The 19,749-nt window shown below is 38.8% G+C and overlaps 1 protein-coding gene across 12 annotated transcripts in view; it reads right to left on the bottom strand.

Moving 5' to 3' along the window:
- RFX3 (regulatory factor X3) overlaps nucleotides 1-19,749 on the bottom strand; it is a 298,993-nt gene that overhangs the window by 84,188 nt on the left and 195,056 nt on the right. For 11 of the 12 annotated variants that reach the window (XM_086684922.1, XM_086684915.1, XM_086684918.1 and 8 more), the window contains one exon: nucleotides 4,289-4,363. The exons of the other annotated variant lie outside the window; for it this stretch is intronic. In XM_086684922.1, coding sequence (XP_086541048.1) covers nucleotides 4,289-4,363 — 75 coding nt within the window. The remainder of the gene's footprint in view (nucleotides 1-4,288; nucleotides 4,364-19,749) is intronic. 12 annotated transcript variants of the gene reach the window in all.

Here is a 19,749-nt window from a genome sequence, read left to right as displayed (position 1 = left end):
CCCTTGGCTCGTATTTTCTTGCGGGGTTAAATTATTTGGAGGGGGGGAAAAGTTGTCCACGCTTACACTGAAGGTTGCCCCTGGGGAAATGATAGAGCGATAATATGTTCTTTCACTCACGTGGTATGCAGGGAGAAAGCCACTTTCTACCAACAATGTTCATACACCAACCGACCGAGGCATGCGTGATAATAAAACAATGCATGCGGGAGTCCCCAAATAAATGCACACATGACTGGCAAAGGTACTTAGAATACGGAAGGTAAGATCAGGTCTGCTCCCTTCTACTGTTTCTTATGTTCGTCCATTTGACAAATATTGAGGAAATTTCTCCCACGTATCAGGCACTGTTCTAGGCACCAGGGATGCGTCAGGGAACAAAACGTATAAAGTCCTCACTCTCTTGGGACTTTAACTTATCAATGTATATTTACTATCTGCCTGCGTGGTGTTACTACTGAAATAATTGCCATTATGTGAATACTAACAATATAGGTCAATATTGACAATGATAGGAAAAAAAAACGGCCCTCGGTGTAACCATACTCAGTTTACAAGTGGGGCGCCATACAGGGTATGAAATTGAGAAGTTATACATGCATTTCAAGCTGGAGAATAGTAGCAAGATAATGATAAAAACAGACCAGTAGTACTAAGTATTCTTAAGAATACGCTAAAAAAGAGACACAAAATTCAACACCCCATTCCACCCCGCTCCATCTTCTCATGTGTTGAAAGGTTAAAAGCAAAGTGATTGAGTTGGATTCTAATGACAGGAGATTATTTGCTTGGACCCTAAGAAGAATTTTCTGAATTACTGTAAGCCATCAAGTGTCTAAAGAGAAAATAAGAAACCCATTCAATTCCATATTCCAAAATACAATGAGAATAGACACTCAGCTCCAAAATCATGATTCAGATGCCTCTTTAGAAACTAGCAGGGGCACCTGAGTGGCTCAATTGGTTAAGCATCTAACTTCGGCTCAGGTCATGATCTCGCAGTTTGTGAGTTTGAGCCCCGAATCAGGATGCTTCGGATTCTGTGCCTCCCTCTCTCTCTGCCCCTCCCCCCGCTCATGTTCTGTGTCTCCCTCTCAAAAATAAACTTTAAAAAAAATTGAAAAAAAAAGAAACTAGTAAATATGGGGCACAAATTATTGATCCCTTCTCCTACTTGTTTGCCTCATGAAACTGATCCTCGGTAGAAACCAGTAAGTCGGGAAATGTCATCACAAAGTTGGATTCATGTTCACTTTAAAGAATTCCATATCATGTCCTATACAGTGACGGATAAAGGATAAACTTATAGTTTGTTGACATTTAAAATATGAACAGCATATTTTTAAGAAACATTTCCATTAAGTTGGTGCAGCCACTCTGGGAAACATTATGGAGGTTCCTCAAAAAATTAAAAATACAACTACCCTACGACCCAGCAACTGCACTACTAGGTATTTATCTGAAGGATACAGGTGTGCTGTTTCAAAGGGGCACGTGCACCCCAATGTTTATAGCAGCACTATCGACAATAGCCCAAGTATAGAAAGGGCCCAAATGTCCATCGATGGATGAATGGATAAAGAAGATGTGGTCTATATATACGATGGACTATTACTCGGCAATCAAAAAGAATGAAATCTTGCCATTTGCAACTACGTGGATGGAACCGGAGGGTATTATGTTAAGCAAAATTCGTCAGTCAGAGAAAGACAAATATCATATGCCTTCACTCATATGAGGACTTTAAGATACAAAACAGGTGCACATAAGGGAAGGGAAGCAAAAATAATACAAAAACAGGGAGGGGGACAAAACCATAAGAGACTCTTAAATATGGAGAACAAACAGAGGGTTACTGGAGGGGGTGGTGGAGGGGGGATGGGCTAAAGGGGTAAGAGGCACTAAGGAATCTACTCCCGGAATCATTGTTGCACGGTATGCAAACTTACTTGGATGTAAATTAAGAAAAAATAAAAATAAAAGAATCGTTTCCACTAAAATTCTTCTTTGCAACTGAACACCACAAATTAACTTAACAGAATTTAAAATGCCCTTAGCAGGTGGTGATCAGCTAGAACACATGCAGTAGCTTATTTCAGCTTTTGGATCAATCTAACAAAAATTAGGAGCATCACTAGATTTCCAAGGACAGAGAAACAACAGGGTCCTGTTACGTGTTCAGGGAGAAACCTGACTGGTCAGCAGAAACGTGGTCCTTTCTTTACTGTTTCTATGCCATCTGCAGGATCATCTGTGTTTCAAAAGACTTGACTATATATGTGCTTTAGACGAATTTAACTACCTCAGACGTGTAATAAAAATGAATCAGGACATCTAGTGAAAGATTATCACTGCATTAGCAACATTTAAGCCCACTGTATATCCTGAAATGTCTCCGGGAGTTAGAGCCTGATGAGGGGCTCGAACTCACAAGCTGTGAGATCATGACCTGAGCCGAACTCAGACGCTTAACCGGCCGAGCCACCCAGGCGCCCGATCATTAAATATCATTTCATGAGTTACAAGAGAATGGTAATTTCAAAGAACCCCAACACATCTGAAAAGTTTCAAACAAATCAAAAAATAAAAATGTACCAAAGACCCCCCACGTTTTTATACCTATGTTACTGGTCATGAAACACTAATTAATAAATAGAGGTAATTTAGGTAAAAATTAAATATCACATATTTTACTAAACTATACAATTCAAGTGAAAACGAGGTATGAACTGAATAACAAAACACAGCTTCTTAGAAGCCTGACAGTTCAAAAAACTTCAGGTGTTTTTTTCTTCTTCTTCTTATGTCCCTGTACATTTTTGACTAAAAGTGAACAGTATTTTTAATTGCCATTTTCAAAACACAAACACCAGTTAGTCATTACCCACCTCCCAAAAACATACATCCTACTAACACACAGTACATCAGCCTTTATACACAACTATAGAGTCATGCTAACACAGCAGGGATATACTTATGAAACACATAGAAGAGTGACATATTGCACACAAATTTTCAGGCGGGGGAAAAATCACATTCCTTAAATGGTTTCAAAAAGAAAGGCCAAAGTATATATTATTTTGAAATTTACAACCTAAAATTTTTACCAAAATTGCAGGCATTCTCCAAATTGGCTAACCTGTTTTTATTTGCCATGATACTTCCCCTTGAAAAAGAAAGAACACACAATAGGCATCTAAAAACAAATGTGTAAAACACAAGGAAAGTACTTAGTGTCATGTTGGAATATAAAAATTTAAACATTTGGAGAGGCAATGATTTAAAAAGCATAGTGAAAACATTTTCTGTGAGTTAAGGTTTTCAGATTTATTGGGTGATCCAATTTTGGACTTTTCAGTCACAAAATACGGGGAAGAATTTAAAAATCCTAACAACTTATCTGTAAATTTAAGAATACGTTGTCAGATGGGAGGGAAGACTCTCTTACTGTACTATTGTACATTGATATTAATTTAACAGATTTGTCTAAAACAGATGGAAGTCATAGGTCTCTTCACTTTGCCCTGTATATTCAGAAATACGAAAACAAAATTAATTTTTATTCGACATTTCCATCGGTTCCCCCAGTTTTACAGTTTCACAAAACTGTCATTGCTCTTGTCAGACTTACCAGTGTTAAAGTGATGGCTGCATCTGATAACAAAGGCTTCAAGGCATAGCAACAATAATCCTGTTTAATATCAATTATTAGAAATGTATGGCTTATCTAGAGTCTCACTTTTCTCTGTAGGTCGCAGACCTGAGCTCATCTAGGTCCCTGTTTCCTCCCACCTTATACGGCCTTACCAGTAAATAAATAATTTTCAGACAGTTTACTACTGGGTTTGGCATTAATAATCTTTTTTCACTTAAAGAATGTTACTGGTCTTACAAGTAGACACGACTGTTTCTTTGCTTCAGACCAGAAGATGCGGATTACAATCCTTTGCTTTGAGGTAAATTAATATCAAACTAGAACACTTTAAATACTTAAAATCCCCATTAATTAATTTCCACAGGTAAATGGCAGCTTGTTATTAACTTGGAAATGTTATATCTGTACCAGAACAGTACAAAAGCCTAGTAAAGCAGTATATTGGGGGCTCTATTATTTTTAGATATCCCACTATACAAAAGAGCCATTAAGTGATACAGAGATCATAAGGGGCTGAGAAAGGAAGGTTAAGAAGCAAAATAAATAAGTAAATAAATAAAACAAGCATTTAGAAGCAAGCAACACATGCGGAACAAGCAAGAGATTAGTTTACGTGAAGAAGAGGCAACTTACATGGCTGTTGAGAAGAGAGCTTCTGTGAGTGGACAGACCGTCAGACTTTTGCAGCGTCTCAATCGCCATTTCAATCTGATAATAGATGTCATTAAAAAAAGGGCTCAAGACAAGACAGTAATAAACGGCTCACCAGAGAATTTTTGATAGATTCTTTAAAGTTCAATTTCTCCTTCAATGGTGGCTAATGAATAGCTCTCAATTAAATGTGTACTTCCCCCATCTTCCCGCCACCCCCAGAGAATAAAATAAAAATATGCACACTAATAATAAGTCTGATCACAAAAGTAAACCTTTTTTGAACATTCTGTAATTATAATCAGAATGGAGGCCTGAAAAGGAGGAACCCCAGTGGACTCTAGTTTCTAGCTATGAGGAAACAGTCTTGACTTTCAGATTTCGAGAGGTGGAGTAGTCACCACTCTCTAAACAGTATTTAATATTTGCTCTATTTTGTCATCAAAGAAAAATTACACTGCAGATCTTGTGTTTAACATGCATTAGTATTTTAATGCAAATGTACAAAGACACCCTCATTCGTGTTCAAAAGCTACTAAATCTATCCATTCCTCTCTTAACCCTGTATTAAAATTTGGACGTGGAGGGTCATTAGTATGAATAAACACTAAAATGTAATCATGGTCCCTACATTATATTTTAGGAAGTGGTGGTCAGGCAGAGCTGTTAGAAATGACAGCAGAAATGGAACACAGAAGAGAAAATAATTCAGAGTCGACAAAGAAAAGGGACAGAAACAGTCTGATTCCATGTAATCTTAGCATACCATGAGCAATCAGAACACCTTAATTAAGTAGCAGGTGCCAATAATAAATGAGATGCGCTCTTGATAACTTCATATTCAAGGATCTCTATCGCTCAGCTCCTAGCCCTAAAACACATACTGTAAATTCAGGTTCGGAACACCCTACCCTGTATTTGGTTACTGGGTTATACCAACAGTATTAACTGAAATTAAATTTTAAAAAATCACATGTGAGAAAGAAAATTGATTACATTATTTTTATTTCTACCATCTGATCAAATCAACAATTTAGTATAAGCAGCTATAAAAAATATTTAGTGCTTTCAAATGTAAACTGACTCATACTTTACAGCGGCTATGGAAATTAATGATGCTTTGAAATTCTAACACACAACATCCCCCTTCACCCCGCCCGGACCAGCACAAAAACAACGGATAGCAATGTCCATAGCAAAGTCTTTTTTCCCCCATCAATTTGCCAATTTCTTTCTGGTGGAACTTTATCCACAGAATGTTCAGTCTCATTTAGATCAACATTAAATCTAATTTTCTCCCAAACAACTTGGGAATTTAATAGCTTTAATTTTATTTTATGCTATTTCCACAAGTTACTGGTTCTTCCTCTTGAGAGTTAATAAAATAGAATACTGACAAAAATGTTAGGTCAGAAACTATAGAAACAATATTTTTAAAATAGATAGAATGCTTCCTAAGATGATGTAATACAATTTGTTTCACTGCTAATTTTTTTTTTTTTTTTTTTTTTTTTTTTTAAGAACACAAAATTAGGTAACTTGGCTTCTAAAGCATTTTCCCTGCCAGGTGGAATGTTCTATTCGTAGAGTTTACCAGCATACTTGGAAATAAACTGGAGAAGGTGATATTGTACAAGTGAAAAAAGACACATGACAGAAACAGCAATGTAAATGTAATGAGTAACCAGTTTACTAAAATGTGAACCTGGAAAACTATAAAGGACCTCAGTATTGCATCTCTTACAAGGGCATCAGTAAGTGTTCTTGTTTTCAAAGAAAACACATACATAAAGAAAAAAAAAAACAGCTGAAAAGCCTAATCCTCATGTGACATTAGATCACTTATATGAAGAATTCGCTCAAAACTCCAATTTGCTAAACTGCCTACATTTCCTTTCAAGCTTGAGTGTGGAAAATTCAAGGTTAGATTTCAGTCTGGTAAATAAAAATGAAATGACCTGTGTCGTGTGGTTTTTACACGTTTAGATGAAAGGTAAAAATTATCAGGAATGTAGCTGTCATACTGGTGGAGAAACCCATGTCTGCATTTGTTTTATTAATCAGCAATTTTAATTTCTTTAGGACTGAAAGGATTGGAGGTTGCTGTTTTTTATCATTAAAAAGGGGGCATGTTAAACAAACACTTTCCGTTTCTTCCTTAAGCCGGTTAAGCTTCAGACTGCGATTATGCATGAGGTTATTTTTTGAAAAGTCAGTTCTCTGAACGAAGGTTCGAAAGGTGCCCGGTTGCAGCTCTTACTGAACAACCATCCTTAAGGTGAGTCGCGAGTACCTCGCCTCTCTGTAGTTATCTAATGCTAGGTGACACGGGACTACTGTCTCATAATCAGATAAGAGACTATGGCAACTCTTCTGAGATCAAGTGGCGGCATGCTCCGTCCGAGAAGAGACGTCCAGCCTGGAAAGACAGGCCCTCAGAGCTTTAAGTGAGATTAGTGGGGTGAATGAGGCCAAGAGACTCCCTGTGGGAAAGAGCAGGTAAGAAACCGCTGTCCAACGCAGCCAGTCTGGGCATGTGACTCCCTAAAAAGTCTGGAAGACAAAGAAGATCCTTATCAACATACTAGGGACTATTTCAGACCTGCCAGCTTCAGCAGCTAAAACAGGACTCCCGTGAGAGTGGGAATGTACTCTGGGGGTGGTTCTCAGCCAGAGATAGGAAACTCTGGTCCAGTTCAACTGCAGACATACTTTCAGAAATGGGAGAAGAGGACTGTGCACCGTGTTTAGACAGGCTGCTGAAACATCAGAGGGATGGCAGGCTTCTGGTATGGAAAAGCCAGGAAAATCAATGAGGCGCTGTCCAGCCCTGGGAATCGTATGTGGTCCCAAAGCCTCAGATGCAGCCCAGAGACAGAATGCCTGGCCAAGTCCCAAGAGTCACAGCTCAGGTAATGAGAACTTCCTACCCCAACATGCCAGGTTGCTTTCTGACCACACATTAGCTGGAAGATACAGAGACCTCTTTCCATCGTGTCATGTGACAAGGTATCATGGAGCGTAGTGTGCAAAATCAGACCCGCTTGAAACAACTTGCTGAGAGAGTCATTTCCAGTGAAGCCTATTCAGAGAAATCAGACTTCATCAGAGAGCAACAGGGACTTCCATGAGTTTTGCTGTCAGTGAAGCTGAATTTGGGCGAAGAAAGAGGAAAGGGACCCTAGCTGCTATAAAAAAAAATCATTTGGGGCGTCTGGATGGCTCAGTTGGTTAGGCAGCCGACTTCGGCTCAGATCACGAACTCGCAGTCCGTGAGTTCGAGCCCCGCGTCGGGCTCTGTGCTGACAGCTCGGAGCCTGGAGCCTGTTTCGGATTCTGTGTCTCCTTCTCTCTGACCCTCCCCCGTTCGTGCTCTGTCTCTGTCTCAAAAATAAATAAACTTAAAAAAAAAAATCATTTGGGATTGTGTCACATTCCCATTTAGGAACTGGGGAAGTAAAGTGAATAGAGGTATAACACTCAGCTTCCCCAACCAAACGTTGAATTCTCAAAAGACGGAATCCCAGGGAACGCAGTAAGTGGGGTTCCTTCACTTGGGCACATGGCTCTCCACCCTAGGCCCGGAGTGCTAGTTAGAGACTATACCAACTACTTTCCTTCTGGTATAGAATGTGGCATGACCACAGGGCAGGAAACAGACTTTAATTCTCGTGTGATGGATTTAAGAAGGAAAAACAAGTGTGGACTCTGTAAGGGAGGGGACACCCCTATTATTTTGAGAGTATAGCAAATATGCACAATCTGTGGCAGTCTGTGCCAGAGAAGGAAATCTTTCCTGATTTCTCAGGAATCAGGATCAGAAATTCGGAAGAGGCCAGAGAGGTGCTGTATTTCATATCCAGGAGAGGAAAACAAACAAACCAACCCACAAAACCTCAGTGGCGCTCCTACAAAAAGAGAGCAAACCCTCTAAGAAGGACACCTGTTACCTGATGGGGGGATAGATACACAGTATGAGAGACGTGTGGCCTTAAGCCCAGGCGGCAAACTCTTTTCCAGTCACTTTAGTGCTAATGTCCTTGTTGGAATCAAGGACAGGTGCAGAGCCTCCATCCAACCAGCCGGGGATACCTTGAGGCTTGTGCCATACCCAGCCAAGAATCAGTGTCCCCAAAAAGGACTTCAGAGGAGAGTCCCACCCAAGCCCTTAGGAAAGGAGACTGGGAGAGGGAAGAGGGGTCAGAGAGTATCTGGAGGTCCAGGAGATACTTTGTTTGTATCCTTTTTTCCCAAGCTCAAAGAAGGGATCAATATTGTACTGTTTTTTCCCTAAGGCAGCAAATACTTATAAAGATAAAATTGAAATCGGAAAAAAAAAAAAAAACATTTTATCCGTTATTTATAGAACTCCCCATTATTACTTATAATTGGTATTTATAATTTCCCGTGATATTCTATTATGGATGGCCCCTTACTATTCTAGGATTGCCCCTTGTTTTGCAAAGTTGCTCCCAGCCTCAGGGGTCAAGAGATTTACAGAAGATGGGGACCTGGGAAGACGGAGGTCAACGTTCACCTCACATGCAGGAAGAATGGGCCGACTGTGGAGGGCAAGGTGGTGCAAAGAGGCTTCGCGTGACTGTGCTCTGGAGAGCATGGTGCTAAATCCTCAGCTTCTGCCCCGAAAAGTCTTCAGTAAAATCTAGGCCACTCACAGATACTGTGGGTACAAGTAATCAAGGCTGGCTGGAGCACAGGGTCCGCTTAGGGGCGGGCAATAATGTCAAAAAGGTATAAACCGCCATTTGAAATGCAGCCAAATGAGAAGAAATGAGTCTTTTGCATGAGTTACACGGGGCTAGAGAGAGGCTCCCCGGACATGTGATTTTTATACCCATTTATGAATGTGTATGCAATGGGTCAAACAGAGTATCTCATATGTGGACAATTAGGACTTTCTCTTAATGTAAATATCAACCAGTCAGTCATTCCATTACATGCTAATAAAGCTGAAGGAAAAAGAATAATTCTGTCACCTTATTCATTGTCTTCATAGGTCAAGGCACATTCTCTTGACTCTGAAATGGCTTTTTAATCTATTTTAAAGACTAAAGGTCAAGATTGATATATTCAACCACCACTCTAATTAAAATTTGGTCTCTTGGTAGAAACGATTTCCTTTCCAGAACTGTGAAAGAAAGGGATTTAAAAATAGAAAGAATATTATGATGCTTTCTGGTTTATAAAACTTTTTTTTTACATTAATTCTCGTCTGATCTTCATAGCAACTTTGTGAAACCAGAAAGGCAAAGAGTATCATCTCCTTTTCACAGATTAGAACACTGAGGCTCTCTGGGATTGAGGGACTTTCTTACAATTACTTACATGTTAAGTAGAAGACTCGAATACAAGACTCATTCCTCTAAATTCACTATCCTTTCCATTTTACGTAAATATAACAGAAATATAAATCATGCGGGAATTAAATCAAAATATCAAAGGTATCAAATGAAGCTATCTTCTGCAGAGTAGCCTGTAAAATTAAAATTTGCCAAATGGTTTACTGCTAACAAACAAGACTGACTTTCTAAAAGGAAAAGGGTTTAAATATGATTGAGAAGTATTACTTGAAAATGATTTCAAAATGACCAAGTTAAAGGCAACAAGTTTGAAATGGATGGTTACATTTTAATCATCATAAACGTAGCTGTCTTACATGTATAATAATTGTATTTTCTTGTCAATATAGTTTACTCTGTTAACCTCACCAATCAACACTTAGAGAAATAGCATTTTTGTTTCTGTGTCAAAGATTGGTAAATTCTCTAGAGAAACCCAATGAGGAGCACACTGAAGCCTGGAAATTTCCAGGGGCATCTGGGTGGCTCAGTCGGTTAAGCATCTGACTTCGGCTCAGGTCAGGATCTCACAATTCGTGGGTTCCAGCCCCGTGCCGGGCTCTGCGCTGACAGCTGAAAGACTGGAGCCTGGAGCTCTCTCCCTGCTCCTCCCCTGCTCATGCTGTCTGTCTCTGTCTCTCAAAAATAAATTAAGAAATCGAGACTGGAGATTTCCTTTGGGGTAATTCCTCCCCTGAACTCTAAGACTTCACATTTTGTTTGCATCTGAAATTAAGTAAGGCAGAAATATTTCTACTTGGTGGCTTTTGTCCAGAAAAGGTATGTGTGACTGCTAACATGACACAAAGCCACCACCTTCACGCCTGTTGGAAATGACATCCTTCTGCTGTATACAGGTAGGGTGGTGGGGGGACGGGCGGTTTCCTACAGGAAGCACTTCAGCCAGCAGAATCAAAGGAAAGAGCACTTTCACTTGGTATCTAGTCTATAGGATCACTCCAACACAGGGGTTTTCAAAGTGTGGCCCTGGACACCGGTTAGAAATGCACAACAACAACACCACACCTGAACACAAAACAACGGAGACTGTGGCCAGGTCTCTCATACAGGTACCGCCACGGCTCTGCTCTCCTCTTCAATTTGCCCAAAGCTGTGCTTTGCGGAATGCAAGGTGCAATCCACCAGCGGGTTATGATGTCAAATATGTGGGTCCTGGTCAGCAGTTTTCGAAGATTAATGAAATCCAAGAGAGTAGCAACTAATCAGGAGTCCCTGCCCAGAGCATGGGTAAGAACCGTTTTGTGGACCTTTGGTTTCAGTCACTGGTCTACGAATGATATATGCACATAGGTAATATATGTGTGCACATACAGATGTGTACTCAGGAATGTATGTGGGTGTGAGCACCGGGCCACAGTATAACAGTATTTCTTATTGTGGGTTGTGATCCCAAAACTTTGAATGCTCTGCACTAACCAGGTGAATCCGTTCCCTGTGGGTCACTGGATCCCTTCTTCTAAGCATCTAGAGATGTCTCTTGGGCCCAGGAGGCCTGGCAAGTTAGACAGTAATGCTCTGACTAAAATACCGCTCCCTTAGCTGTATATTTAGGCGGTACAGAAATCAACATGTAAATATGTCACACCAAAGCAATGTTCACAAGAAGCTTCACTCTGACAGAGTCAGGACATGTTGTTCTTTTAAGGCTTAAAAAAAAAAATCAAAAATGCCCAGACGACACTCCTAGCCAGCTTTGGTTTGCATCTCCTCTTAAACCAGAAAGTGGCTCAAGATGAAACCTCAATCGTACACACTGAGCATTTAGCGCCAAGAGGTTCCAAGTCTTGTAAACGTCTCAAAAATCTTCTCTATCCACATAATTCTATGACATTGAGAGAACAATTTTAAATTGCTACGCTTTCAACACGAAGTTCTGGCAGTTTTGTACCACCTGAAGCTGTTCTGAAATATTTATGAGAAAAAAAAAAAACCATTTGGATAAAAAAAAAATTGCATAAATTGAATGTGTTCTGAGAATATTTGATTTAAGTTGGTGGATTGAGACCAAGACTGTTGTTTTGGTTCCTCTGATCATTCTGTACAGCCCACATCCCTCCACCCTCACCAGGACCCAAAAGACTGGCATTATCAGTGCCTGACAATAAAACTATTTTCTAAGACATCTATTCCATAAGCACTCAGGGCTAGAATTACCCTTCAGGAACCTGCTGGGTTAGAATTCAGGGATAGGATTCAAGGCCAAGTTTATATTTGCAAATGTATAAATGAGATTTCCAATCTGCCCTTTGCAGACTATTCTCGGTATTAAGAACGTTTTTTACATTGTATTCAGCCTGTATGATCACTAAAACAGAGGATTTCTCAAAGTGTGGTCCTGGATCTGAATCACCTGAGCACCGGTAGAAAATGCAAATCGTGGGCCCTTCCCCACATGGGAGTCAAAAGCCCTGGGGAAGGGTTCCAGTGATGTCTTTAACAAATTCTCTAGAGAATGCCCTCTCAAGTTGGAGGAACACTGCACTAAAATATTCCCCCCCCCCAAATTTTTTTCTTTACCAGGGTCAGACTGCAGTAAGCAGCAAGGTGATGGGCATCCCTACAATGGTGCTGGTTAACCCTATTAAAGAGTGACTTTGAAGTCTAAGTATTATTTGGAGTTTTGCTTCTCTCTTCGTTCTCTTCCTACCCAATACAATCCAACCCAACCTTTAGGCAGTTTTGCAATTTATATATTAGCAACAGGATCAGAAGGTAATCAGAATTTTGGTGAATCTAAAATTAATCAATTTAAAACACATCAACGATTTTGTGATTTAAAAAATAATGTGGTGAGAGAGAAGATAAAAGTCCTCACTGAAAAGAAGTTTGTGGATTTCCATTTTTGCCTTTGAGGATTAAGTAGCTTTCTGGTTGACCGGAACTGGCTCCAGTACCCATCCTGTAGAAGCAGAGAGCCTGGTCCACAGGGAGAGCTCAATAAATGGGTAAGTGAGCGATTAAAGAAAATAATCAAGACACGAATAGAAACACAATACATTTACTTTCGCTCCAAAATCCCGTGTAAGAATAGATCCAAGATTCTTTACTAAATGCAATGACAGTTGCCATTTTGCGAATTTCCAACAGTCTTAATAAAGGATGACTTTTTCTGAAGCCTAGGAACAAGGTTTAATTTGAGTTGTGACACCTCATGGACAATCTTTACACGGGGCACATGAAGAAAGGGTTGTGTCGGTTACACGTATTTGGGGGACATGACCAAATAGATACGCTTAATCATCAAGGGCTTGCGTGAAATTTTTGCAAGTCATAAATCACTTTTTTTTTTAATGGATAATGTATTCACATGCCTCCGTGTGTATTTTTTTCTTCATGCATTCTTCTGGAGATATCTCTGTGCTTATATAAGCATATGCAAATGCAGGTTTCTATTTAAACACACGTAACCTCTTGCTTTTTTCCTTTTATAATACGGAGATCTTTTCATCTCTCTATATCTAAATCTATGTATGTTTCTCCCTATTCATGTAAGTACATACACTTACTTCCTCATTCTTGACCGGCCGTAGAAAATCCCACTGAATGAAGAAAAAGGCACCAAAACATATTTACCTAGCTCCCTGCTGATGGGTTAGTTAAGCCTTTTCCCAATTGTTCTATTATAAAGAACCCTCAGTGGAATACGGCTGTTTATGCATTTTATGTATGGAAGAGTATCATAGGTAGGATAAATTACTAGAAGTACACAGTACACTCTGGGGGTGAAAGGACATGTGTGTTGTCAATTTTTATACAAATGTCCACACTGCTTTCCAATCCTGTGCCAGTCTAGATTCCTACCAGCAGGGCGGGAGAGGTCCGGGTTCTCTCCACCCGCGGTAAGGCTTACTGACTCTCCTGGCTCTACCTGCGTGAAACATAAACCACAGTCTCTTTTGGGGGGTTATTTTCCATCTCCTTCTAGGGGGACTGCTCGTTCATATACTCTCCCCATTTCTTGGTCTTTTTATTTTTCTGAGGGGTTTATAAGAGTGGTCTGTATATGAAACAGATCAGTTCTTCAGATGTAATGTCTCTGAACTTTATGCCCAGTTTTTCTTGCCCCATTGCCTTTGTTTACTGCGGTTTCGGGCACATGGAATGTTTTCACTTTTATGTAGCAGATTTTATCGAGATACTCTTTGTAGCTTCTGAATTTCACATCAGCTTCACCACTACAAAAGGATAATAATAAGATGCGTTCTTCCATCCAAGCGCAATTAATTTTTGCATAAGGAGTTAAGGTACGGAACCAACCCAATTTTCTCTCCTAGTTATCCAGTTGTCTTTATGGATAATCCATTATTTCTCCACTGACAGGCAGTGTGACCTTTATCATATATTATATTCCTCCATACATTTGACCTGTTTATGGTCTTTAGTCCAGCACTGGGCTAGACTGATCTAGTCATGTGCTGACCATTCTGCCTTAATTATTATAATTTTATAATATGTTTGAATCCCACTGTAGGGCTGTTAACATTATTCTCCAGTATTTCTCTTTTTACAAAATTCCCTTCGCTATTCTTACATGTTTATTTATATAAACACGTCTTTCTCATAAACAGAGAAGAACCTATTGGTATTTTGATTGGGATCATACTGAAATATTAAAATTAACAGGATTCAAAATGTTTGATGCTGAAACTTCTTTTTAATTATTCAAACTTCTTTTTGTGCCCCTCAGGAACATAGAGAGTTTTATTAAGCTGGATCTTTTTTAAAAAATTTTTAATGTTTATTTATTTTTGACAGAGAGAGAGAGAGAGAGAGAGAGAGAGACAGAACATGAGGGGGGAGGGGCAGAGAGAGGGAGACACAGAATCTGAAGCAGGCTCCACGCTCTGAGCCGTCAGCACAGAGCCGGACGTGGGGCTCGAACTCACTGACCATGAGATCATGACCTGAGCCGAAGTCAGACACTCAACCAACTGAGCCACCCACGCGCCCCATATTAAGCTGGATCTTATGCAAATATTGTTCATTTACTGCCTGGTATATTTTAAATTTATTATAAATGAGATCTTTGCTTTCATAATATTTTCTAATTGCTGTTATTTGTATCTAGAAACCTTACTGATCTCATTGAATATGAATTTTACTAAATTCTCTTATTATAGTTTTTCATTTGGTCTCTAGGGTTTTTAGCAGGTATACAATCATATCATCTGCAATGCTAACCTCCTTATCTCCTTTGAATTTTCATATTTTCTTTTTCTTCTCTAACTACATCTTTCTTGTAATTTTGAAAGCACGGTTAAAAAACTCCCATCTTCCTTTCCTACAAGGCAGATGGGAAAGGTACTGAAACTTATAATGAGTAAATTTAAAATAAATGTGTACAATTATTTCTAACTTTCTACAGTTAGATTACAAAACTCCTAGCCAGTGAAATTTATGGGTACCGACAATTATAACCAAACACAGTAGCTAGATTTTAAAAGAAACCATATAATTCTGTGGCCAATAAAAACAACTACAGTTATGCATGCTGAGAAAGTGGTAATCAAATCACATGCTTTTGTAGGATAAATTGATAAACATGGGAACATGGAGAAATTCTCTCTCATTTGAAAACTGGTAATTGGTCATACGTATTGTGTTGTAATTTCCCTCATTAAACAAAAAGACATGGGCCAGTGGAAGAGGAAGTGTGAAAATTTTATGGGTCTAGCTACCCTACACTGCAATACTGGATATTTACCAAAAAATACAAAACAAAACAAAACACTAATTCAAAGAGATACACGCACCCCTATGTTTATTGCGCCATTATCTACGATAGCCAAGATATGGAAGCAGCCCAAGTGTCCACTGATAGATGACTGGATTAAAAAGATGTGGTATGTATAAGCAATGGAATACTACTCAGCCACAAAAAAGGACAAAATCTTGCCATGGGCAACAACATGGATGGAGCTCGAGAGTATAAGCGAAAGAAGTCAGGCTGAGAAAGACAAATACCATATGATTTCATTCAGATGTGGAATTTAAGACAAAAAACAAGCAAAGGGGGAAAAAAGAGAAACAAACCAAGAAACAGACTCTTACCTATAGAGAACAAAGTGATGGTCACCGGAGGGGAGGTGGGTGGGGGAGGGGTGAAATAGGTGATGGGGATTAAGGAGGGCACCTGCTGTGATAAGCACCAGATGTATGGAACTGGAGAATCACCATATTGTATACGTGAAACTAATATAATATTGTAGGTTAACTATACTGGAATTAAAATTAAAACTTAATAAAAAAAAACTTTATGGGTCTCATGATTCATATGTAACTCTCAGACTACAGTGTACTTTAATTACCACCAATACATTTCATATTTTATCTGGATTGCCTGGTCTTCAGGAGTGAAACATGTTTTTTTTTCTTCCTTCAAACTCTAGAGTAGTTTCGAACTAATAAATTAATTTGAAATTTCATTTATAAATACAAGGGTAAAGCAAAAGTTACTTATTCCTCTATTTATAAGAATTTACAAATATCATTAAACCTTCCTAATTGCACAGTTGTAAGACTGAGCCCTACATCGGGCTCTGTGCTGACAGCACAGAGCCTGCTTGGGATCCTCTCTCTCCCTCTCTCTCTCCACCCCTTTTCTGCTCATGCTCTCCCTTTCTCTCACAAAATAAATAAATTCATTTTTTTTTTTAAAAACCTTCCTAATCTTGATTTCACATGAAATAGAATCTAGCCATCTCTCACAGGTTATGTAACAGACCTGTGTTCTGAAATGCTGTTTCTCTAGGAAATAGCTAAAAATAAAAATAATTCATTCTATTTGTGCTTTAGAAATGGAAGGGAATCCATCAGCTAGGCTCAGGAGAGGCTGAAGGCCCCTGTCATTCTGTTTGTCTTAACCTTCTAGTTTATCAAGATTTCTAGGAGTGGAATGTCTTACAGCCTTAACCGTAAAATTACTGCCTCCAGATCTTATCAGCCTCAAGGCTGGAGTGGAGTGGAACTGACTGACGGCTGAATGGAATTTAGATGAAGCGATGGAGACCACCAGTCACTCAAAGTCCCATTTTATTAAGTGCTTCGAAAATGAGGTCCCAGAACCTTCAGTCAATTTAGGATTTAGTACAGGAAGCAGAAGATTCACGGTACTCTCTCTGAGGAGGTTCACGTGGGGGTTCAAGTTGGCCTAGAGCAAACACGGCACAGGAAAACAGAAAATGCTATGATCATAATGGACATACAGGCTTCTACCAAATAAATGGAGTGCTTTCTTTCTGTGTTTTTGTCATTGGGATTGCCTGGAAGACTAAAAAAAATCATTTAAAATAGAAATTACTATGTCTGTAATATATGAAATATGACATATAAAATAACTGATGCATGCATAATTTATGCACGCTTTTAAATTAAAAGATTTTTCTTCCAAGCATATCTTTATATATGATAATTAAACTTGGGGCACCTGGGTGGCTCAGCTGGTGACGCGTCTGACTTTGACTCAGGTCGTGATCTCGCAGTCCAGAGAGCCCCAGAGCCCTATCAGTTTGTTCTCTATAGTTAAGAGTCTGTTTCTTAATTTGTTTCTCTCTTTTTCCCCCTTTGCTTGTTTTTTGTCTTAAATTCCACATCTGAGTGAAATCATATGGTATTTATCTTTCTCAAATGTCTTGAACCCCACGTCGGACTCTGTGCTGACAGCTCAGAGCTTGGAGCCTGCTTCGGATTCTGTCTCCCTCTCTCTCTGCCCCTCCCCCACTCACACTCTGTCTCTGTCTCTCAAAAATAAATAAACGTTAAAAAACTTAAAATTAAAATGAATACTCAAAGAACTTGATGCACTCGTTGTCTCCAAGGAAAAACCCCGCAGAACAGCATCAGGAGACCACCTCACCATGCACACTCCTAGATCTTTTGAGCTGTGCTACTTAAAAATATGTAGCTAATGCATATACAAAATTGATAAAAACCAAAGGAACGAGAAGGGCAAAAGCATTTTCTGGAGGCACTAAACATATTCATTTGTCTTTAAGTCATCACTGTACCCAACATGGGGCTCAAACTTACAACCCCAAGATAGAGAGTTATTCGCGCTACCAACTGAGCCAGCCAGGCACCCCATTCATTCATCTTTTTAGAAAAAAAAAATTCTCTTACATAAAATCCATGAACATGTAAACCCAAAAATAAAGGAAAAAAGCATCTATAACTCTTAAGCAAATTCTTAACTTTCTATAAATTATATAAGCTAGACCAGACTTTTGTTTATATAGCGTCAGATGGACATTCAAATTTTCTTCCAGATAAATCAAAGAAATTAGGATATTTTACATTAATCAAAAGAAGGAGAGGTATGAACAATATTAGTTTCAATACATTTTCCTTGTGCCTTTTGGTGGGATCTACTTTTAGCAAGAGGCATTTAACATATATAATTACTAAATGTATATATAGAAAGGTATAAAAATTAGCTTTCATATCACAGTCTAAAAAATGATTAATGTAATCTTATTTAGTTAACAAGAAGAGAAAAAAAAAACCCTCCATAAATAACCATCTAATTATAAGAACACAAATGTTATTTTATAGAGAAGTGAGTAAATAAAGCTTCTTAAATTGCTAATTATTATAAAGTCTGGGATAACTATGTTGTGATGAGCACAAAAATATCACTAACTACAATCACAAGCTTCTGAGCCTCAAACGCAAATTGGGCTCAGGTTCCAAAATTCTAAACATTCTACAAATGGTATGGTTATACAGAAAAACAATGAAGAAAAATCACAGTTTTAAACGGATAAAGACATACAAGGAAACATCATGGTGATGCGGTTAGGAGAAAGGTCAGAGTATATGACGAGCTAGAGCCGTGACTGAAGCTAAGTGTTCTGCCATAATGTCCATGTGCACTGACATATTAACAATAAATAGATCCCTGGAATTACTAGTTTTATAAAATGTAAACCATTTATTCAGGTAGCAGCGTAGCTGAACTCACATCCAGTGATGTTCCAATAGAAGTGCTCATCGTTTTGACACTTATTTAATACTAGCAGTAGGAAATGCCTATTAAATGTGTGTATACACATGTTTGTGTAAGTAAAAACATATATACCTATTATATAAAGTTTATACACATGGACCCCACTGACCAAGTAAAAAAAAATAGAGTAAGTAAAAGGAGAAGTAGTATTTTGGCCAAATCTGAATGTCAGTGGTTTATACCATAATACATTCGTAAAATAAAACTATATTTGTTACTATCATAATCTTTTAGAAAATTCTGATATTTCTACGTAACTTGAAATCTGGACATTTTTACAATGCAGGGATCAAATACGAAAACATGTTATATAAAATATTTTTTCACTTAAAGGTATGAAACTAAAGGAAATCATATGCTCAAAAGCAAATCCTCTGTTAATGATGCAGAGAGCCTTCTAGTATAAGACAGATGGTTGTATACTGAGACTAGGTCAGAAAATATTTCAAGTGCTATTTCTTTATTTTTCTTAGTAACGGCGTCAATGTAAAATGATCTTTTCGTTCCCATTGGCATATCCTAGGAACTGGTTTGCACATTGGAGTAAACCTTCCTTTGATTCAGAAGTTATTCCTACTAAATTCAGATAGACGTATTTCTGTACAGACTGAGGCCAGATATAAGAGAGCGAAGGCAATGATTCTGAGAACTGGAGCAGGAAACCTTGCTACCCATAAACCGAGTAAAGGTTTGTGTTGTTCCCAAGAGCTCAAACTAGCTCCGCATCAACCAAATCAACTGACTACACATTCCACTTATTATAGCCTCTTAAGGAACAGCCCAACTGACTATTTCCCAGGAGGGAATTCTGACCACAGCAGAGGCCACTGCTACCTGGTCAGCTGTGTTAGGCATGCCACAGGTGATAGGCTGAACTCTATAGAACAGCCAGAGAAAGAAACTTCAATGGCACAGCCCCGCTCAATGTTTGAAAGAAATGCCTTGAGTCTTGGCCAACAAGTTGTTAGAGATTGTGCTCATGCACATTCTTTGTTTGGGTGTGCAGAGAATGAAAAAGCTACATGAAAATCAGTAAATTCCCTTTAAGGACATGGGCT

The sequence above is a fragment of the Puma concolor genome, chromosome D4, assembly GCF_028749965.1.
Source record: "Puma concolor isolate L17-30 chromosome D4, mPumCon1.1.hap2, whole genome shotgun sequence".
Taxonomy (NCBI): Eukaryota; Metazoa; Chordata; class Mammalia; order Carnivora; family Felidae; genus Puma; species Puma concolor.
This window is presented reverse-complemented; position numbering and strand designations above follow the sequence as displayed.